Source organism: Pagrus major, chromosome 20 (assembly GCF_040436345.1).
Source record: "Pagrus major chromosome 20, Pma_NU_1.0".
NCBI classification, from domain to species: domain Eukaryota; kingdom Metazoa; phylum Chordata; class Actinopteri; order Spariformes; family Sparidae; genus Pagrus; species Pagrus major.
Genome location: NC_133234.1, coordinates 9,635,300 through 9,651,860, shown reverse-complemented (window position 1 = coordinate 9,651,860; position 16,561 = coordinate 9,635,300). Strand labels below are relative to the sequence as shown.

At 41.5% G+C, this 16,561-nt stretch overlaps 1 protein-coding gene across 1 annotated transcript; it reads right to left on the bottom strand.

The window, feature by feature from the left end:
- Positions 1-1,109: 1,109 nt before the first annotated feature.
- zc3h7bb (zinc finger CCCH-type containing 7Bb) lies at positions 1,110-16,442 on the bottom strand. Its single transcript, XM_073489352.1, has 21 exons — positions 16,171-16,442; positions 15,247-15,308; positions 15,113-15,149; positions 14,669-14,866; positions 13,250-13,408; positions 12,802-12,942; positions 12,676-12,718; positions 12,333-12,574; positions 11,895-12,177; positions 11,314-11,372; positions 11,044-11,143; positions 10,629-10,790; positions 10,305-10,510; positions 10,113-10,213; positions 9,784-9,965; positions 9,616-9,695; positions 9,018-9,292; positions 8,663-8,768; positions 7,585-7,693; positions 7,027-7,160; positions 1,110-6,099 (listed from the first exon to the last, which is right to left on the bottom strand). Exons 2-21 carry the CDS (start codon positions 15,303-15,305, stop codon positions 6,064-6,066), a joined length of 2,712 nt encoding a protein of 903 aa, XP_073345453.1. The 5' UTR covers positions 15,306-15,308; positions 16,171-16,442; the 3' UTR covers positions 1,110-6,063.
- Positions 16,443-16,561: the final 119 nt, after the last annotated feature.

Here is a 16,561-nt window from a genome sequence, read left to right as displayed (position 1 = left end):
AGTGTTTTTCAGGTGTAATTTTTCTGTAAAGGCGAGGGACAGAAAAATGGATGTTTCCATAGAATGACCCATTTAGTGTATTTTTACTTGAAAGACCATTCAAGACCCGTGAGAAAAAGCTCACAAACTTACAAGTCGACATTGAAAAAATTTAGTTTGCAATGAAAAAAACACCATCACTGTGGAGTTGAATCGTATGCCTCCATGTAGAGTACATGCACAGGTACATAACACTTTGGATATATATCATTTGACCCATAAACTGACCCTTTATTGATTGCAAGTCTATGAGTCTATTAATGGACATCATTCGTAAAATAATGAACATTGAAACAGTTTATGCTCGCAATGATCATGCCTCCTGTTCATAGCAACTATTAAGGGTAACACTTCATTTTACAGGTTCAAAATTTTATGGTAAGTAGGTGGTAATTACCAAGGAGCATATTTGAAATGACCCTAATAATAATTACCTCAAAATTAATTTAAAGTTCCCCAATATTATTTAATACTATTCTGCTTTTTCCAGAAAGTAGTTAATTAATAGGTAGCAATTTCTTTAAGACATGTCTAGGAAAGGCCTCAAAATGCAATTAAGGAGTGAAACTTGAAAAAAGGAAGTAAGTCGCTTGATTTTTGATGAAGTTGTATTTGGAAAATTTGGAAAAATGTAAATGTTAAAAGATGTATTTCAATTTACTGACTTGGAGAAGTTGGGCAGAAACTAGGTGGAAGTTTCCTTGAAAGGTTTTAGATAAATTACCAGCTATTTACCAACTGCCGGTAGGAAAATAGCAGAACATTATTAATTCAATCATGTTGAGGTAATTACTGTGGTAATTTGGGGTTAAATCTAAAGACATTTCAAATATGTTACATGTTACATTACAGCCTACTTACCATGAAATTTAAGGATCTGTAAACTGAACTGAAATCTTCCACATATACCAACTTAAAACAAGCTTTTGGACATGTGTGAGTGGTCAGAATCACAAGCATTTATGAACTAAACTCAGGATGAATAACTACTGTAATAATATCCGCAACACGTCATGTCAGGGTCCTGTGATCATAATGTGAATTGTGAGCGTCGATAAATACATGACACATTTTTTTTTTCTAAAACAGTCCGTTTATTAAATGCTTTCAAGAGATTTGGTCCACTTGTGTGATCATGAACTTTCCAACCAGGGAGGAGAAAAGAGAAAACAAAGTCAAGAAGATAAAACAAAGCATAAAACAACGAAATGTAAAAATACAGTACAAAAAGAGGCCTTGTTTTTTCCACTTCTTACAACCCTGGTTTCTTCATCCGAGTTGTTGCAAACAAGTCAAATAACCAATAATTTCTAACTGATTGAAAATCGATAAATTAAGATTTTTGTGTGGCTGTGTAGGTGTGTGCTGGCACTGGGAATCAAATGACACAAACTGTATCAGGAGGAGAAAAGGCAGGGTGTGTCACATGAACATTTGAGCTAACAAACATGTCTTACAGCTAAATACCGTGTCATTTAATCAAACTGCTGCAGGGTGTAACAACCAGACTTTTAATCAGGTTAGATTAAGACAAATGCCACTCTTGTCAGAGAACAGGTAAAGATAACTTTTAAGTCAGCTATTGATGGAGAGTCTATACATGGTGGAGGTGCCTTGTGCTGCAGCCAGCCTGAAGAGCTCGGACACTTTGAGATAAAGATCAAAGCCAAGACAATTAATACATGATCATAACCTTTCAAGGACAACAGTGATGTAATTTGGACCGTCATCTTAGATTTCCCTCGTCTTTTAACAAACCGTAAATGTTGCGCATATGAGAAATACTTATTCTGTAAGGTGTGTTTCGAAGTGAAATGGTCTTGTTTTCTTGTTTACATTATTACAAGACCAGGAAGATGCAACTTAAATTGGGCAATGCAATGCCAAATTTCTTCCACATCTGAGGACATCTGTTATCAATGTGCAACATGTTTTATCATAACGAGAATCAAACAGTGATTTACCACCAGGGTTTAAGTCCTCTGCCAATTGGACTTCAGGACTCACAGACTGGTTTCCTCATCTTCAAAAGTGTGCAAACAGAGTTTTTATGAGGCCGTTGTAGTGAAATGACTATGTGACACTTGTTGCGTGTATAGATGAAGCAGCAGAACCTGTCTGTCTTTTAGTTTGTGCCATGATTCGCCTGCGTTTAACAACACACACACACAGAACATGCAGCACAGCTATCCACCGTTTTCTTTTGTTTTCTGTGCGTGTCAGTTATATCATCAATACTGGCCGTTCTCCAACAACGGAAGAGGAGCCTCCCCTCAAATGCTCTACTTTAATTTACTGTCTTTAGTGGCAGCAATTCAACTTTTAAAATGAATCTCCATCTTGCGTTTTTTTTTTACAAGCGTCAGCTTTTTCAGACCAAACTCATTTTAACAAGCTTTGGCAAGTGGCTGATGTTAATTTTCCATCCCAGCTGCTTTGCAAACAATTGAATGATAAAGAGCATTTGAGTGTGTGGCACTCTCCTAACACCCTGAAAAACAAGATGGGAATACATAACTGACCACAGCAAACTCTTCCACAGCCACAGAAAAAAACAGCTCCACCATCTCTTATCTAAATTACCTTATAAGGGTGTCTAAATATTATAATAGGTATCAGGTATCATATACTGTATATAGTAAGCAGGATTATACAATAGGGGTATGTATCATCTTATAGGTGTAGTATATCGAATAAGGCGCTATACGGGAGTATATAGGCTACTATGTATGCTTTTGCTTCCAGATCTGTCTTAGCCTGGTAAATCAATTTAAACAAAAACGCACAGCACAGGCAGTGAGCAGCGAGCTCTGTTGGTAGGATCAACACTTCAAACAGGGAGACAGCTAACAGTATTTATACTGTAAACTTTAACACATCATCTATCTTTTTAATCTCCTTTGACCAGCGCCCAAACAATCCTAAGGCCGACAAACAGAGCTCAGACAACATTAATATATAGCAGGTCTAAATCGTACTGTGTAAAATGTCTTGTACTACAGACAGCCTACAGCCGTGATAACTGACATCACCACCTGTAGGATTAAAAACTCAAGAGTCTTACATGAACTATCAGAAGCTGCACGTTTTCTGCTCACTGCCTCCCAGACAGAGCTGTGCACGGCTGCATACACAGGCGCATATTTACTGTCAATTATTATATTCATACATGGATACATATATAAAGAGAGTTATACATTGCAATTAACATACATATATCAATAGCATATAGAGAAGAAATAGAAATAGTCAATAGATAGCAATCATTATCGTCATCATATTCATCATAATACTAGGAGTAGTAGTAATACGATCCCTCGAAGAAGCTAATACCTGGGCTGTTCCAGATAAGGGCTCGTTATCAATAATCCCCAAAATGGCTGCTGAGTGACCAGCAAAACTGACCTGAGAGCTGCGTTTTTGGCTTAACCCAGGCTGTCCCACCTCAGTCAGTTTTTAGGAGCTGGATAATTAGGACACGTTTTTTTCTCTTTATCCACTGATCCAAACCCACACTTTGCTCCAATTAACTTTAGTGTTCTTCGGTATTTTGGGAATTTAAGCCAATAAGTGATTTTATACATTGAGCTGAGGTCAGTCTGGACAGGAATTAGATGAATAGTTGAAATATAAAGAGCAGCTCCTCTGAATTTTATTCTACACACTGCAGAACAGCAACATCTCCATATTCTATACATCCAGATTGGCTGCTGCACTTGTGAATAAAGACCAAAAAAAGGTTAACTTATTTGATTAGCCCTAGCCCTCTGCTCTCAGTGTAAAGATCGAACCCTCAGTTATCCATTTTGACACATTCAGCCTGAAACTTAAATCAATCTTATCTGCATACAGCCCTGTCTGGAACAACCCACACAGAAGGAAAAATTACAAAATAAAAAGAATCATTAAAAAAAAAAAATTCACTATAGTCATCTAGTTCAGCGATACATGTCATATAGCAATACCTCAATAACAAGAAGTTCTTCTATGTAATCAATACAGGTTTTCAGGTTATATATTTATTAAGCTTAACCGCTAAGTTATCAATTATCATTAGTAGTATACCATTATTTGTAAATATGTATAATATGTGTGTATATGCATCTTGAATATAGACATACCTCCATAGTGTCTCTGTCTACATTAAAAGGCTAGAACAAGGTGGCAACAGATATCCTGCCTCTGCGTGTCTGTGTGTGTGTGCGCATGTGTGTTCGTGTCACATGTTGATGTGTTTATAGGCACAATATGCGGTGCGAATCGTTTCCCTGTCTAAAGCTAGCAGGTGTCCCGTAATGAAAGAGTTAACTTAGGGGCTACCGTTAGCTTTCAGGAAGAGAACACTTGGATACATATGAGGAACACAGGTTTCCATTTGAAGGCTGCGGGGGCATGATTGGTTTTTCAGTGAAATAATGACCCCAGTTCAACTGAAGAAGTGGCAACTTGCCCTTACTTTCAAATTATCTTAAATATTCTCACAATAAACTATAGAAAAATACATTCTTAATAATGATCTTCAATTCTTGCATAAAACATTTCATCTCAGCTTTTCACTCATTAAATTATCTATCATCTGCACATCTTATTTCATTTAATTATTACAAAACTCTCAACTGAAGATTTCTGCATGATCAGTATTTTCACTGTTCTTCTGTCCAAGTGAGGTCATTATTTATTAATGGGCATCTGCAGTCTGAACTGATCTAATGCTGCGAGCAGCTCTAGCCAGAAATCTGTATGTGTTCTGCAGTCACTTCTCTGTCAGCTGCCTTTCAATACAGTTTGAAGTACATGATGTGATCGGTCGCTTTGGCAACAATTGCTCTGAGCCATTAACCATGTTTACTTAAGCCACAGGTGATCACTTTACCTTTTTTGTCCTCTGTTTGTGTCAACCTGAGAGGAGCTGACATTCACGCACGCTTTGATTCACCTTGACAGCTAACTACAAGGTTAATATGTGAGTGTGTGTGCATGCCTGTGTTTGTCCCATGCAGGATCGGCTGGTGTGATTCCATAACCAGCTATCAAGGGGCCTTTTTATATTGATAAGGAGGGGGGAGGGGGAAAACTGTCGCGTTACACAAGTTGGTTTTTGGGCTTGTAAATATACTTGCATTACATTCCACAACCACAGCAACATTTTAAATGACTAATCTCCTAGTTTTAAAGGCCCGTGCAGGCATTACATTCATAGCATTCTACCAATATGGCAGACAATATAACAAGGAAGCACAACTCCCCTTGGAAAAAGAAAAGAAATGCTCAAAATCATCAATCTCTTGAAAGTTATTTTGACCCTCTTGCTCTATTATCATGAAGGAAGTAGAGTGGGATTTGGTTGTGTCCACCGAGATCCACTTTGCAATTCTTCATAGTTTCTTCAGTCTAGTTAGCCATCAACAGCACTGAGGGCTTGGTATTTTTGGCACTCCAAAGTTCTAATTTAAACTTTAAAGCATGTGAGTGCCAAGCTTCAATTCAGTTCTGAGCTATCACCAAGCAAAATGTAAGAGCTGCGACCAGCGCGCCCATCCAAGAATTGTGTCAGTGCTGCGAGGATTTAAAAAATAAAAAATGAAAGAAAAAAGAGAGATACTCAGTCCAAAGAGCACTAGGGAATACTAGGTGTTTATCTTAGTCAGAGCGAAACTAGTTGTCTGTGGAATTTCTGCGGTATAATCTGCTGAGGGGGAACCTAAAGGTGCTGTGTGTAACTGCAGCATGACGCTAAAGCCAAATCCTGTATTGTCACTTACAAATCCTTCTCTTTGTGTTTATCAGTGCCTGTGATTTGTGTATTATGTGCTGTATGTTTGCATGTTCGTGTGTGTCTGTATATGGTGATGGGGTCAACCATTTTGTTGCGTGCCAATCTGCTCTCACACTGCTGGCTAGATGCTAGAGGAGGTCAGACCGGCGAGATGACAGACTATTCGGTTGTAGCTGGTATGGCAGGCCCGTCTCTCTGTCTGTCTGCAGCTCACCGGCGATTGGCTGCCTCCACGCACTCAGCGTCACTCAGAGATCGTCCCCGTCTGACAACCGCTGGCCTCCCTGAAACAAAACACATGGACACAGCTAATCTCTGACAATCATGTTGACTTGAGCAAGCCGTACATGTCAGTCAGTTACTATAAACTAACATGCACAGGTCTCCTTTTATAAAGAGGGTTCGGTCTGCAAATGTCTGTTCTTTTATGACTTTGTATTTTCAGCCTTTAATTTTATGAGGTATAAGTATGGAGGACCCTAACTGCCAAAATCATGAATAAATTAATCAATGAATGACTCAATAAATTAATAAATAGTGAACCTGGCCAGTGCAATGGGAGTGAAGCAGAAATACATAAATAAATTGGTTTGGGGAAATAAATAGAGGGAAAAGGCAAAGGGAAAATAAAGCACTTTAAAAATTAATAATTTACACTGAAAGTTAAGTGAGAAAGTAAATAAATAGGGGAATTAATACAAAAGTAAAAAAATACAGAAGCAAATTAAAACAAAAAATTACTTTGTGTCACAGTTTATAAAATACTAAAAACTTCATTTATTTTAACAGGATTTTTGGTGCATTGAATGTCATTTATTAATTTATTTTCAACTACTTAAGTTCCTGTAGCAGCTAGCTTATTTGTTTTAGCCTTAGAAGGTAGTGAATCTCATTCACAGGTCGTGAAATACCAACGCTTTGGGTTGGTATTCGGCCCAAAATTCTAACCCTTAGCGTCGGGAATTGGGAATGAGACTCAGCGATCAACTATCTTTCTCCAGAATCGCCTTGAAGTCCTTAATTAAATTCTGTGCTGTAACAATACAAGCAACAAATCATATTTAGTTTCCACTAACCACTGAGGTTACAAGGCAGAATACAATACATTACTATATATCAATATCTTCTCTTCCATTTTTTCTTGATACTCAGACCACTGAAAAGAGGGCCAGGCAGGTGTAACAGTTAATGATCGTGTTATAACCACTCACCATGCTTTCGGTGTAATCTGCTGTTATGGTGACCTGCTTGTCCTCTGGGGGCGGGGTCACAGCGGAGCTATCTGTGCGTCTACTCTGATTAGTGAGCTGCAGCCACAGTTCGTACATCTGTTGCATGTCTCTCACTGCAGAGGTAAAAAGGACGGTACAGAGAAGACGAACTGTAAACTTGAATGGAGTATGTTTACGCAGAACAGCAATCAGTGGGAGTGGAGTAGGGGAGGCACTTCAAAAATCAATTCATCATGGTGGTGAGAAAAAGGAGATAGATGGACCAGAGCCCATGATTAGTAATTGATTAAAATATTTTTTTTAAAAAGACCATAACGAATCTTCTTTTTTGTTTATATATTAGAATAAAATGACAAATTAAAAAAATTATGCAATTATAAATTCAAATCAGATGTGTACCATGATGGTTTAATCTAGATCTGAATGTGTGAAGAACACATCACACACCACCTTTCTTTACTAAACCACTTTTAGATTTCAAAGCTGTAATGCGCTGATATCAGAATGCATTAGCTCAAGATGGAACCAGGAGCTTACAGCTGTTGTTCTTCATGTACGTCCAGACGTCCCTCTCCTCCAGACTGTGAGCAAATGAGCAATTCCCGATATAGTGGCACTTCTTCTGCTTCATCACATGCACGCACATCTGGATGAGAAACAGGCAAAAGTAAAGAGTTACAGAGTGATGCCAACAGCATTGCAACTGTTGGATCTAATTAGCCAACTTACCCCTCTTCACTGTGAAAATGTCACTTTGTTGGTGTTTATGTCAATTATAGGCCATGATTAAGTGCGTCAGAAAACTAGTGTTGTAATTCCTGTTGCCAGTGAGTCGGGTAAATACACACAACAAAATTATAAACTTACAATACAGTTTTGTTTTTGCTCCTATTTTTCACAAGTTGAAGTAAAAGATCTAAAACTTTTCCTGTACACACATGTCTAGTTGGCATCCTCACTAACAAAGATTTCAACTCACACAAAGTGTCATTTGTGTCACTAGAATCACTAGAATGTGGTAATCCTACAATTGACAGTGTCAACATGAAAACACAGTCAAAGACACATCGGCAGCTACAGAATAATAAGACGCAGGGGTACGGCGTTTTACAACAACAACAGCACGAGCTCTCCCCCGAGGCAAGAACAGAGTCAGCTGTACTCTGCACGTGAGAGAGGTGGAGGGGCGGAGAACAGAAAGGAGTGTATAACAAGGTTCGTAGAGTTTTTCTAAATGAAATTTAAGCACTGTATATAATGTATATAAACCAAATTTCAAGACATTTGGAGCCTTTATCTTTTATCATCTACAGTGTTAGTATAAATGCAATGGCAAAAAATAAAGTTTAAAGAGTTATTTTATACTGACAGCAAATCGATACCGTCACTTCCTACCGTTTTTCTACCAGCTTTTCATATTAAGTTCGACTTTATGTTTCGTTTATCGTTGGTTTACCTGAGTGATTATGTCTTTGAAAATCAAGTATTATATTCCAATTCAATCCTATTCATGAACCTTGAAAACATAACGGTCAAATTTGAGCATTTTCCAGACTTCTGACTCACGACTATACGAACCCTGGTATAAGGACCAAAGGAAAAAGGAAGAACTTACGTCGTATTGCTGTGGATAGGTGCGGGAGAAGGGCAGAGGCCGAACAACAACCCACTTCTTCTTCTCAAATGATTTCACTAGCAGGACCCGGCGCTCCTTCGTCCAGCTGGGGAGACACAGAGCCGACAGGAATTCAAACAGAGAAAAAAACAAAGAGTTTGGTGTTCAACTCTCGCTACTATACTAACCAGTGATATGACAAGCAGATGATAATGTGCCCTAAATACACAAATAAAAGTCAGCTGTATGTAAACTGCAACACAGATCAGATAGTCAGCCCCAGGATGAGATTTGAGCAGAGATCACATGGTGTCGTATTGTTGTGACTGCTGCAAGTGTGAGATATAGGCCTCACCTGTGCCGTGCTTTAGCGGTGCAGTACTTAAGGTTCTTGTCGGGCTCGTTGACCTGTCCTTCTCTCCAGCACTGACCGCACACAAACTTCATTTTCAGGTTAAGTGGGCGTCCTCTTCCTGCCATCGCTCCTAACCCTCCCACCCCCATCCCACCCACTGGGCTCACACCGCCCCCACCGATGCCGTCTCCCCCTACTCCTCCGACCCCACCCCCCATCCCCCCTACTCCTCCTGGAGGTATGCTGCTGCTGCTTGGATGTGGGATGTGGATAGGCTGAAAACACACAGAAAAATAGGAATAAGATGGACTGTATGAGACAGCTGTTCAACCGTCTGAGAAAACGTAACATTGCATTTTGTTTGAGGGAAACATGAGCCTTAAAGTTGTAACAAAAGTCTATCTAACAAACAAGCAGCTCGTGAGTAAATCTATCTAGTTAAATTAAATTTGGCAGCCATGTTTTACTTGTGATGAGACAGCAGGCATCTTAACAAACCAAATACAATGACAGAATCTGAGTGAAACTGTAGGTGTGATCTCGCTCTCAAAAAACAGTGCCAGATATCTAAATGTCTGACTGCCCTTTCCTGCCTCACCTTCTGCTGCTTCTGTGCGTTCTGCTCCAGCCTTTGCCAGTGTCTCTTGGACTCCTGCACCATCTCTTCATGGGTGATACCTAAAGGAGATAATAGTGAGAAAAGTCATGTAAAAACCTTCAATGTTTCATCACTTGAAAAGACACCTGATGTGAGTGTTACACCTACCAGTATCCTGCTGCAGGACCCAGCATTTGAGCTCTATAACGGAGTGAGCAAAGGAGCAGCTGTCCTCACGCTGGCAGCCGTAGCGAACCTCGTGGCGACAGACATCAAACTGGCAGAGAGGGTGCAGGGGACGCACCTTACTGTAGCGCACATTGGCTGACCTCACCACGTGCACCAGGCACCTGCAACGCATAGAGTTGTGGAATCATTAAGCAACAAAAAAGGCATTTTGAGTGTATTTATCCTATGTGTGTCATCACACTTCTAATACAACTTTGAACACTTTTGTCAGCAAAATCAAGACACAACTCATCACACATCACACTCACTTGTTGTCGTCGAACGGGTGTCGAGCTGTGAGGTTTGAGCACACTGCTAAGTTTTCTTTGCTGCGTTTGCTGATGATGCGAGGCTTACTGTCAAAACATTCCTGTTAAAAGAGGACAGGGATGCTGGAGCTCAAAAAGTGCTGGTCGAAAGAGGTCAAAAAAGAACAAGAGAAACACAGACTGTGGTCTCACCTCACAGAGGAACATGAACATGCCCATGTGGAGCTGCAGCAGTCTGGTGACACTGAGCGCCCTTCTCTCTGTGCTGCCCAGCGGATCAAACAGCAGCTCTCGGCTCAGCGCGCCCTTCCTCTCCTGGGTCCACACATCAATCTCCTCCTGGCAGTAAGCGAACGTACAGTTCTCCCCATACTGGCACTCCTGACGCTCCTGCACCTCTGTGGAACCCAGGGAAAGAGACTTAAACAGAATATAAACAATTTTTTTTGACATTTCCCAAATTGATTTTCCCTCCTTCAACATACATTTAGGTATTTTATTGACATATTTACATACCTTTACAGAGTACAAATGCCCCCAGAAAGTTGTTACGTGCAGGCCGTGGCCGGATCCTCTTCCACGTGGGATCATCTGTGTTTTTGAGGCGGCACAGCAGCACATCCCTCTTGCAGCGGTGTGCTGCCTCTGGCTGATACTTGTAGTCCATCACTCGTGGACCTGAGGGAAAAAGGAGGAAGGAGATGCATAAATTACACTGTAAAACAAGCAACAGCTACATTTTTTAGGACTTTAACATACATCCACAAACAGGACTTTGATATTTCAAATATAACAAACCCAGCTGGTGTGCCAAAGGAGATGGCAATGCTGCAACATCCCATCATGAACAATTGTCAAAAATGAAGAAAAAGACACGCTGGTCAAAGGCAAGAAATACAAACTGAGTCAGAAGTCAGCAACTTGAACAAACCTATTCGGCTGTAACAGGCATGACAAGCCTGCCGAAACTCATGTGTGGCTGCCAGAGGATTCCTGGAGAGCAGAGACAGGTTGGTCCCTGCTGGACCATTCTGAGGAAGACAAAGCGGACATGGAGATATGACCTTAAACACAATGGCTACTTAGTGGCCTATCAGAAATTTTTAAATTTAAAAAAAGCAGTTTGCCCTGCAAGACATGATGCAAAATATTAAACTAATGAGACACTGTTTATGTTTATGAGTGTGTGTTTGTTACTCACTGCATGTGCAGCACTGTGGTTGCGCATTCCAGGGATGAAGCTGTGACACACTCGTCCCCCTGAAGACCAAGACACAAGGACACTGATGTCAGACATATTGTCATGATGCTGACTCACTGTCTTCTGCTGACGCACGTCTCAGGTTCGAGTCAGCTCTTTAGGACCTGTGCTCTGGGAACTGAGGATGAGCAAGCTAAGACTGGATGATTGGATCAAAGTGATACAACAAGACAAACTGTGATGGTCTTGTGTGTCTTTAAACCAGCATTCAGTTACAGCTAGATGTTTTATATAATGATATATATAATCTATATATATAATCTTTGCTTTTAACAACAATACTGTGTGCTTAGCTAAAAGTCAGAGTCTAGGCATACACTTGAGCAGAAAAAAAAGGTGCTCTAAGTAATTTAGTACAACAAGTTATTGTGCTGTCAACTCACAAACAATATATTATTGATTGGATTTAAAATGTCTAACATTATACACATCTCTCTGCCATCCAATTCAACCAACATGTCAACACAAGTAAGCGCAACACTTTTCTCGAGAACATCTTGAGACTTTAACTCGTTACTTACCAGGGAGAGTGTACTCAGACAATGAGTCCAGCCCGCCAGCAGCGACTCCCTTCCCTTCTCCATCGCTGGGGAAGCCTCCCAGTGCGTCCTGCGCCTGGGTGGAGCCCTGGTCCCGCTGGCCCAGCGGCGAGTAAGGCTCCAGAGGGGCCATGTCATTGATGGAGGTGCTGAAGAAGGCTGGGGGAAGCTGAGGTGACGGGGCCGGCAGGCTCGGGGAGTACGGAGGCCGGAGACCCACTGCTGTGTTGGGGAGGTTGGTTGGGATAGCACCCTGGACTGGATTCTGGACCAGAAGACAGTGGCAAAGATTACTTCATGAAGAGGGCCTACCAACTAAAGTCACTAAAAACACACATGTGCCCTGCTAATTTTTTACAGATTACCAACAACAAAAGACCAACTGATGTGCTGAAATCAATGAGCACATCACTCACTCACCTCACTAACTTTCTTGGGAATGCACTCCAGCAGATTGTCGAGCTCTTCCTTGATGACACTGCTGCTGCAATCCTCCATGTGCTCCGACACAGGGACAGAGTACGGCATTGGAGGCAGGGCCTGGCTGCTGGGGCTCTCTGACAGGTCAGTGCAGGGGCTCACCACAGGGGTCGCTGGGTCATCACTGACTGGGATGGGTGTGGCCAAAGGAGCAGGTATGCACTGCGCACTTGACAGGTCGGCTGAGGAGGATGAAAAAAAAGCAATGTAGAGAAGGAAATGTACATGGGAAACAGATGGCAGTCTGGGTAGGAGCAGAACAACAGTTGGAGGATTGTCATACCTGGTCCAGTGTCACCCAGAGACTCCAGCCCATTGGAGGACATCTGAAGAGAAAAAACACAAGACAGGATTAGCTTCTCGTTCAGTCACCAAGTATGTAACTTTACACTGCAACAGCAGCACCTACTTCTCCTGTGGGTGGGGAAGACTCCCCATGACCCTCCCCGTCTGTGGATGTTGACTCTGTCTGTGGGCTGACGTAAGCTTTACGGACCTTCAGACCCAGTTTATTGGCCAGATCCTGGGCCAGTTCACTCACCTGCCTGTCCTGGAAGATGGATCACAAAAACAAGACCCCACTTACCAAACACAAGTTTCACTCACTTAGAAGTAAACTATGAGAAACACATTGTAGTCCAAGTTATCAAATAAATCATATCCATGACCCAATATGTAAACTGACACTGAGATTCATGATTCTATGCCAAATTTCTGCTAAAGCGCTTACCATCTCCTCTAACTAATTTCCTGGGGGAAATACCGAGAGGTAATTTCTAACAACATCAAGATGATTTAGGAAAAAGTCATTTATTTGCATTGATTTTTTGACATTTTGTTTACTGTTGATGACATACATGTGGTGCTGTGAGGAGACATTTGGTTCCACACTCATAGGCCTCTCTTAGTCGTCCCAACTCCCTCAGGCAGAGCGCTTTGCGGTACAAAGCCCGACGACTGCCCTCTGACACACACAGTGCACTGTCACAGTCCTGAATGCCCCGCTCATACTCCCTCTGAGACAAAAAAAAATCAAAAAGAGATACACAGTAAGATGAGTACAAAGGGGTTTGGAGGTAATGTGTTGTTTAAAGGAACAACGAGTCTAATGCAAGAGGAAAACCGGATCTGCAAGACTTTCCTGCTGGTAAAAGGGATACATCCATACAGAACTGTCAAACTGGTAACGATACTTTGATACAACAACCACAAATGAGACCACATTCACAGACTAAAAGCCTATAGTTCACCCCAACACTATCACAGATACTGTGTCTCTAATTATAGCATTTCCCATTAAAACCACTGTTTTCTGTCAGAAAAAGATTTTGGCTCCTTGCTCCAACCCTAGTCTTGCATAACCCGACCTTTCTCCAGCCATCCGTCAGCGATGGAGAAAGGTCTTGTTACACCAATTGTCATTCTGGTAATCCTGGCTTGATTACATTTATTTTAAACAATCCCAATCATCTTGGCCATGCTAAACCTAGGACGCAGCGAGGGTGCCCCTGCCTGCATAATAGCATCAGGGGAAACTTGTTCTGCACTTGGGGAGGAGCGACCTGGGATTAAAATGGCTATTACCCCACAAAAGTCAGGGTAAGAGCTGCTGGCTTGTTTAGGTTCATAACATTAGCGACCAGGTTAGTGTTAGATTCACTTGCCAATTTCAGCATGTGTTGTCTGATGTCACCCTGAATCCAGTATGATGGCAGACAAAACAAGTGCAGTACAGTAGTAGTACAGTAACTACTCGGACACTACATCAAATTTTGCACCAAAATTTAAAAACTGTTTACTTTGTTGGTTTACCAGCAATTGATCAATGATAAGTCGAACTGACAAACTTTTCCTACTGTACAGCTGTACTAGTACTACTAACTACTAGTTGCCAACTTTTTTGATTAGCGATAAACTGTTTCAGTCATTCAGTCAAACATTTGCTGGTTCCAGCTTCTTAATTGTATGAATTTGCTGCTTTTCTTTCTCATTCATGGTGGTAAATTAACTCTTTGGGTTTTGGCCTGTAAGTTGGACATAAGAAGTCATTTGAAGACGTCACTTTGGGCTCTGGGAAATTGTGATGAGCATTTTCTCACTTTTTTAAAATTTATTTATTTACATTTTATCAACAATTAATCAATATATCTTGACAATATTAATAAATAATGATAATAATAATAATCAGTAGTTGCAGTGCTACCCTACTATGTTTGCAATTTGTCCACATGAGCATCTGCAAGCCACACATCCCCTCTTTCATCCCTCTCTCTCACCGTCTGGTAGAAGGCAGCAGCCCTGTTGACATACAGGCTCTCCAGCAGCTCGTGGGGGATGACGAGGGCCTCGGCCTGAGCATAACGGGCAACACTGATCCCCTCCCCGTACTGCTGGCTCGCCTGGCGCCAGTCCCCATCCCGAAAGCAAGCGTTGCCCTCGTCCAACAAGTTACACACCAACTGGGTCAGAAATGCCTGATGGGAACGCGTAGAGGGAGGTCAGGGAGATTTAATAATGAGGAGGATGATAGAGGGAGGGAGAGGGTGACATCAAAAATACCAGGAAGGTAATATGAGATGGTCAGAAAGAGAAAGAGGGGAACAAAAGAAGCAAGAGAGAAAAAGATTGAGGACAAGATAAATGACAAGGCTGAGCTCATTTACACATAGTTTGGGGGTTAAAGGACATCATCTTTGAGAATAAGAAGGATCGATGCAAACCTCATAACTCTCTGGCTCTGGGAAGGGCAATGATGACCTGTGGACAGTAAATAAGAAGGCTGTCAGTCGTCTCCATAGACAGTACAAGTGGTTGTAAAGTAGACATTAAAATCCCATATGATTTGTTAACTTACTGGATGAAGCTCATTGCTTTCTGAATTTCCTCTCTTCGTTTCTGTCGATCAGGATCCATAGCCTGAGGGTGTAACGACAGGATTGACTCGCAACAGTTTGAATCTCCACTTTTAGCACAGATAATCCACGTACCCCTCTAGTCTCCTGGTGGACAACGTTATGTTCAGCAATTATTAATAACGTTTGCAAAACCTGTTAACTACTTGCAGTCGTCCTACACAAGCAAAGGCCTGCCACTACATCACACCATGCAACCATCGGACTTGCGTAAATAAAACAGCGGGGACAGCTAACGGTGAAGCTGGCTACTGCTTAACGTAACCCAGTTGGTCATTTAAGGATGACAGTGCTCCACGACACATCTGACGCAAAAAATTGCAGATTTTGTTGGCAGGAGGCATCTGAACGTGAACATTAGGTTCAGATTTAAAGCGCAAGCAGCAATAATGTTGAGGAAATGATAGCCTTAGCTAGCGTTAGCGTGTAATTTGCAGGCTTACAGACTGTCAACTTCAACCAAACGCTAACTTTACACCAACAGTAATGCATGCAAAATACACAACTTGCACCTGGCTGGCTGTTAATAGCGTAAGTGTGTTTAATGCTACATGAATTTACCCACCGGTATGTAGGATTAGCCGGCTAACGCTACACGCTCACTCAGTCTAAATGCTAATCACCAACTTAGCTTAGCTAGCGTTAAAGAAACGAAAATGGCTTTCAAAAAATATTTGCCTCCCTTCGAAGTCACACGCATTATATCGTTGATTTGACTGTTTACAAAGACTGATTGTTTAGCTGACATATGTGGCTACAATGCATACAAACCCAGGATTAACTAGCTACCAGGTAAGTTGGCTAACTTGATTTACTAGTAGAGCCCCGGCTAACAGCTAAAGCCCTCACATAGCACGGCAACTCACCGAGAGTTAAGTTTTTTCAGAACAGAGATAGCTTCACAGAGCGTTGGCGATAAAGAAAGGAAAAAGCAGCCAGCCAAATATCAGTCTCTATCCCGGCGCATATTTGTGTGTTTAGTGTCCCTGTCATTGGTATGTGGACGGAGCACGAGTTTCTCTGCGCTACGACTTCTGCTAGATACTGACTGGCTAACGTTAGCTAGCTAGCTAACTGCTAGCTGTGTCCATCGGCCAATGCAGCTCGCAACAAGTTTCAAAGAGAAGTGTGTCCACGAGAGGGCAGCAGAAACTGTGTCCCTGTGTAGGATGGGCTGAGTGTTCACCAGATGTGCTGCGGTCTCCTCCAGAGGTGTGGGAAGTACTCTTTCCTTTTAAAAGTAGTAATACCATAGTG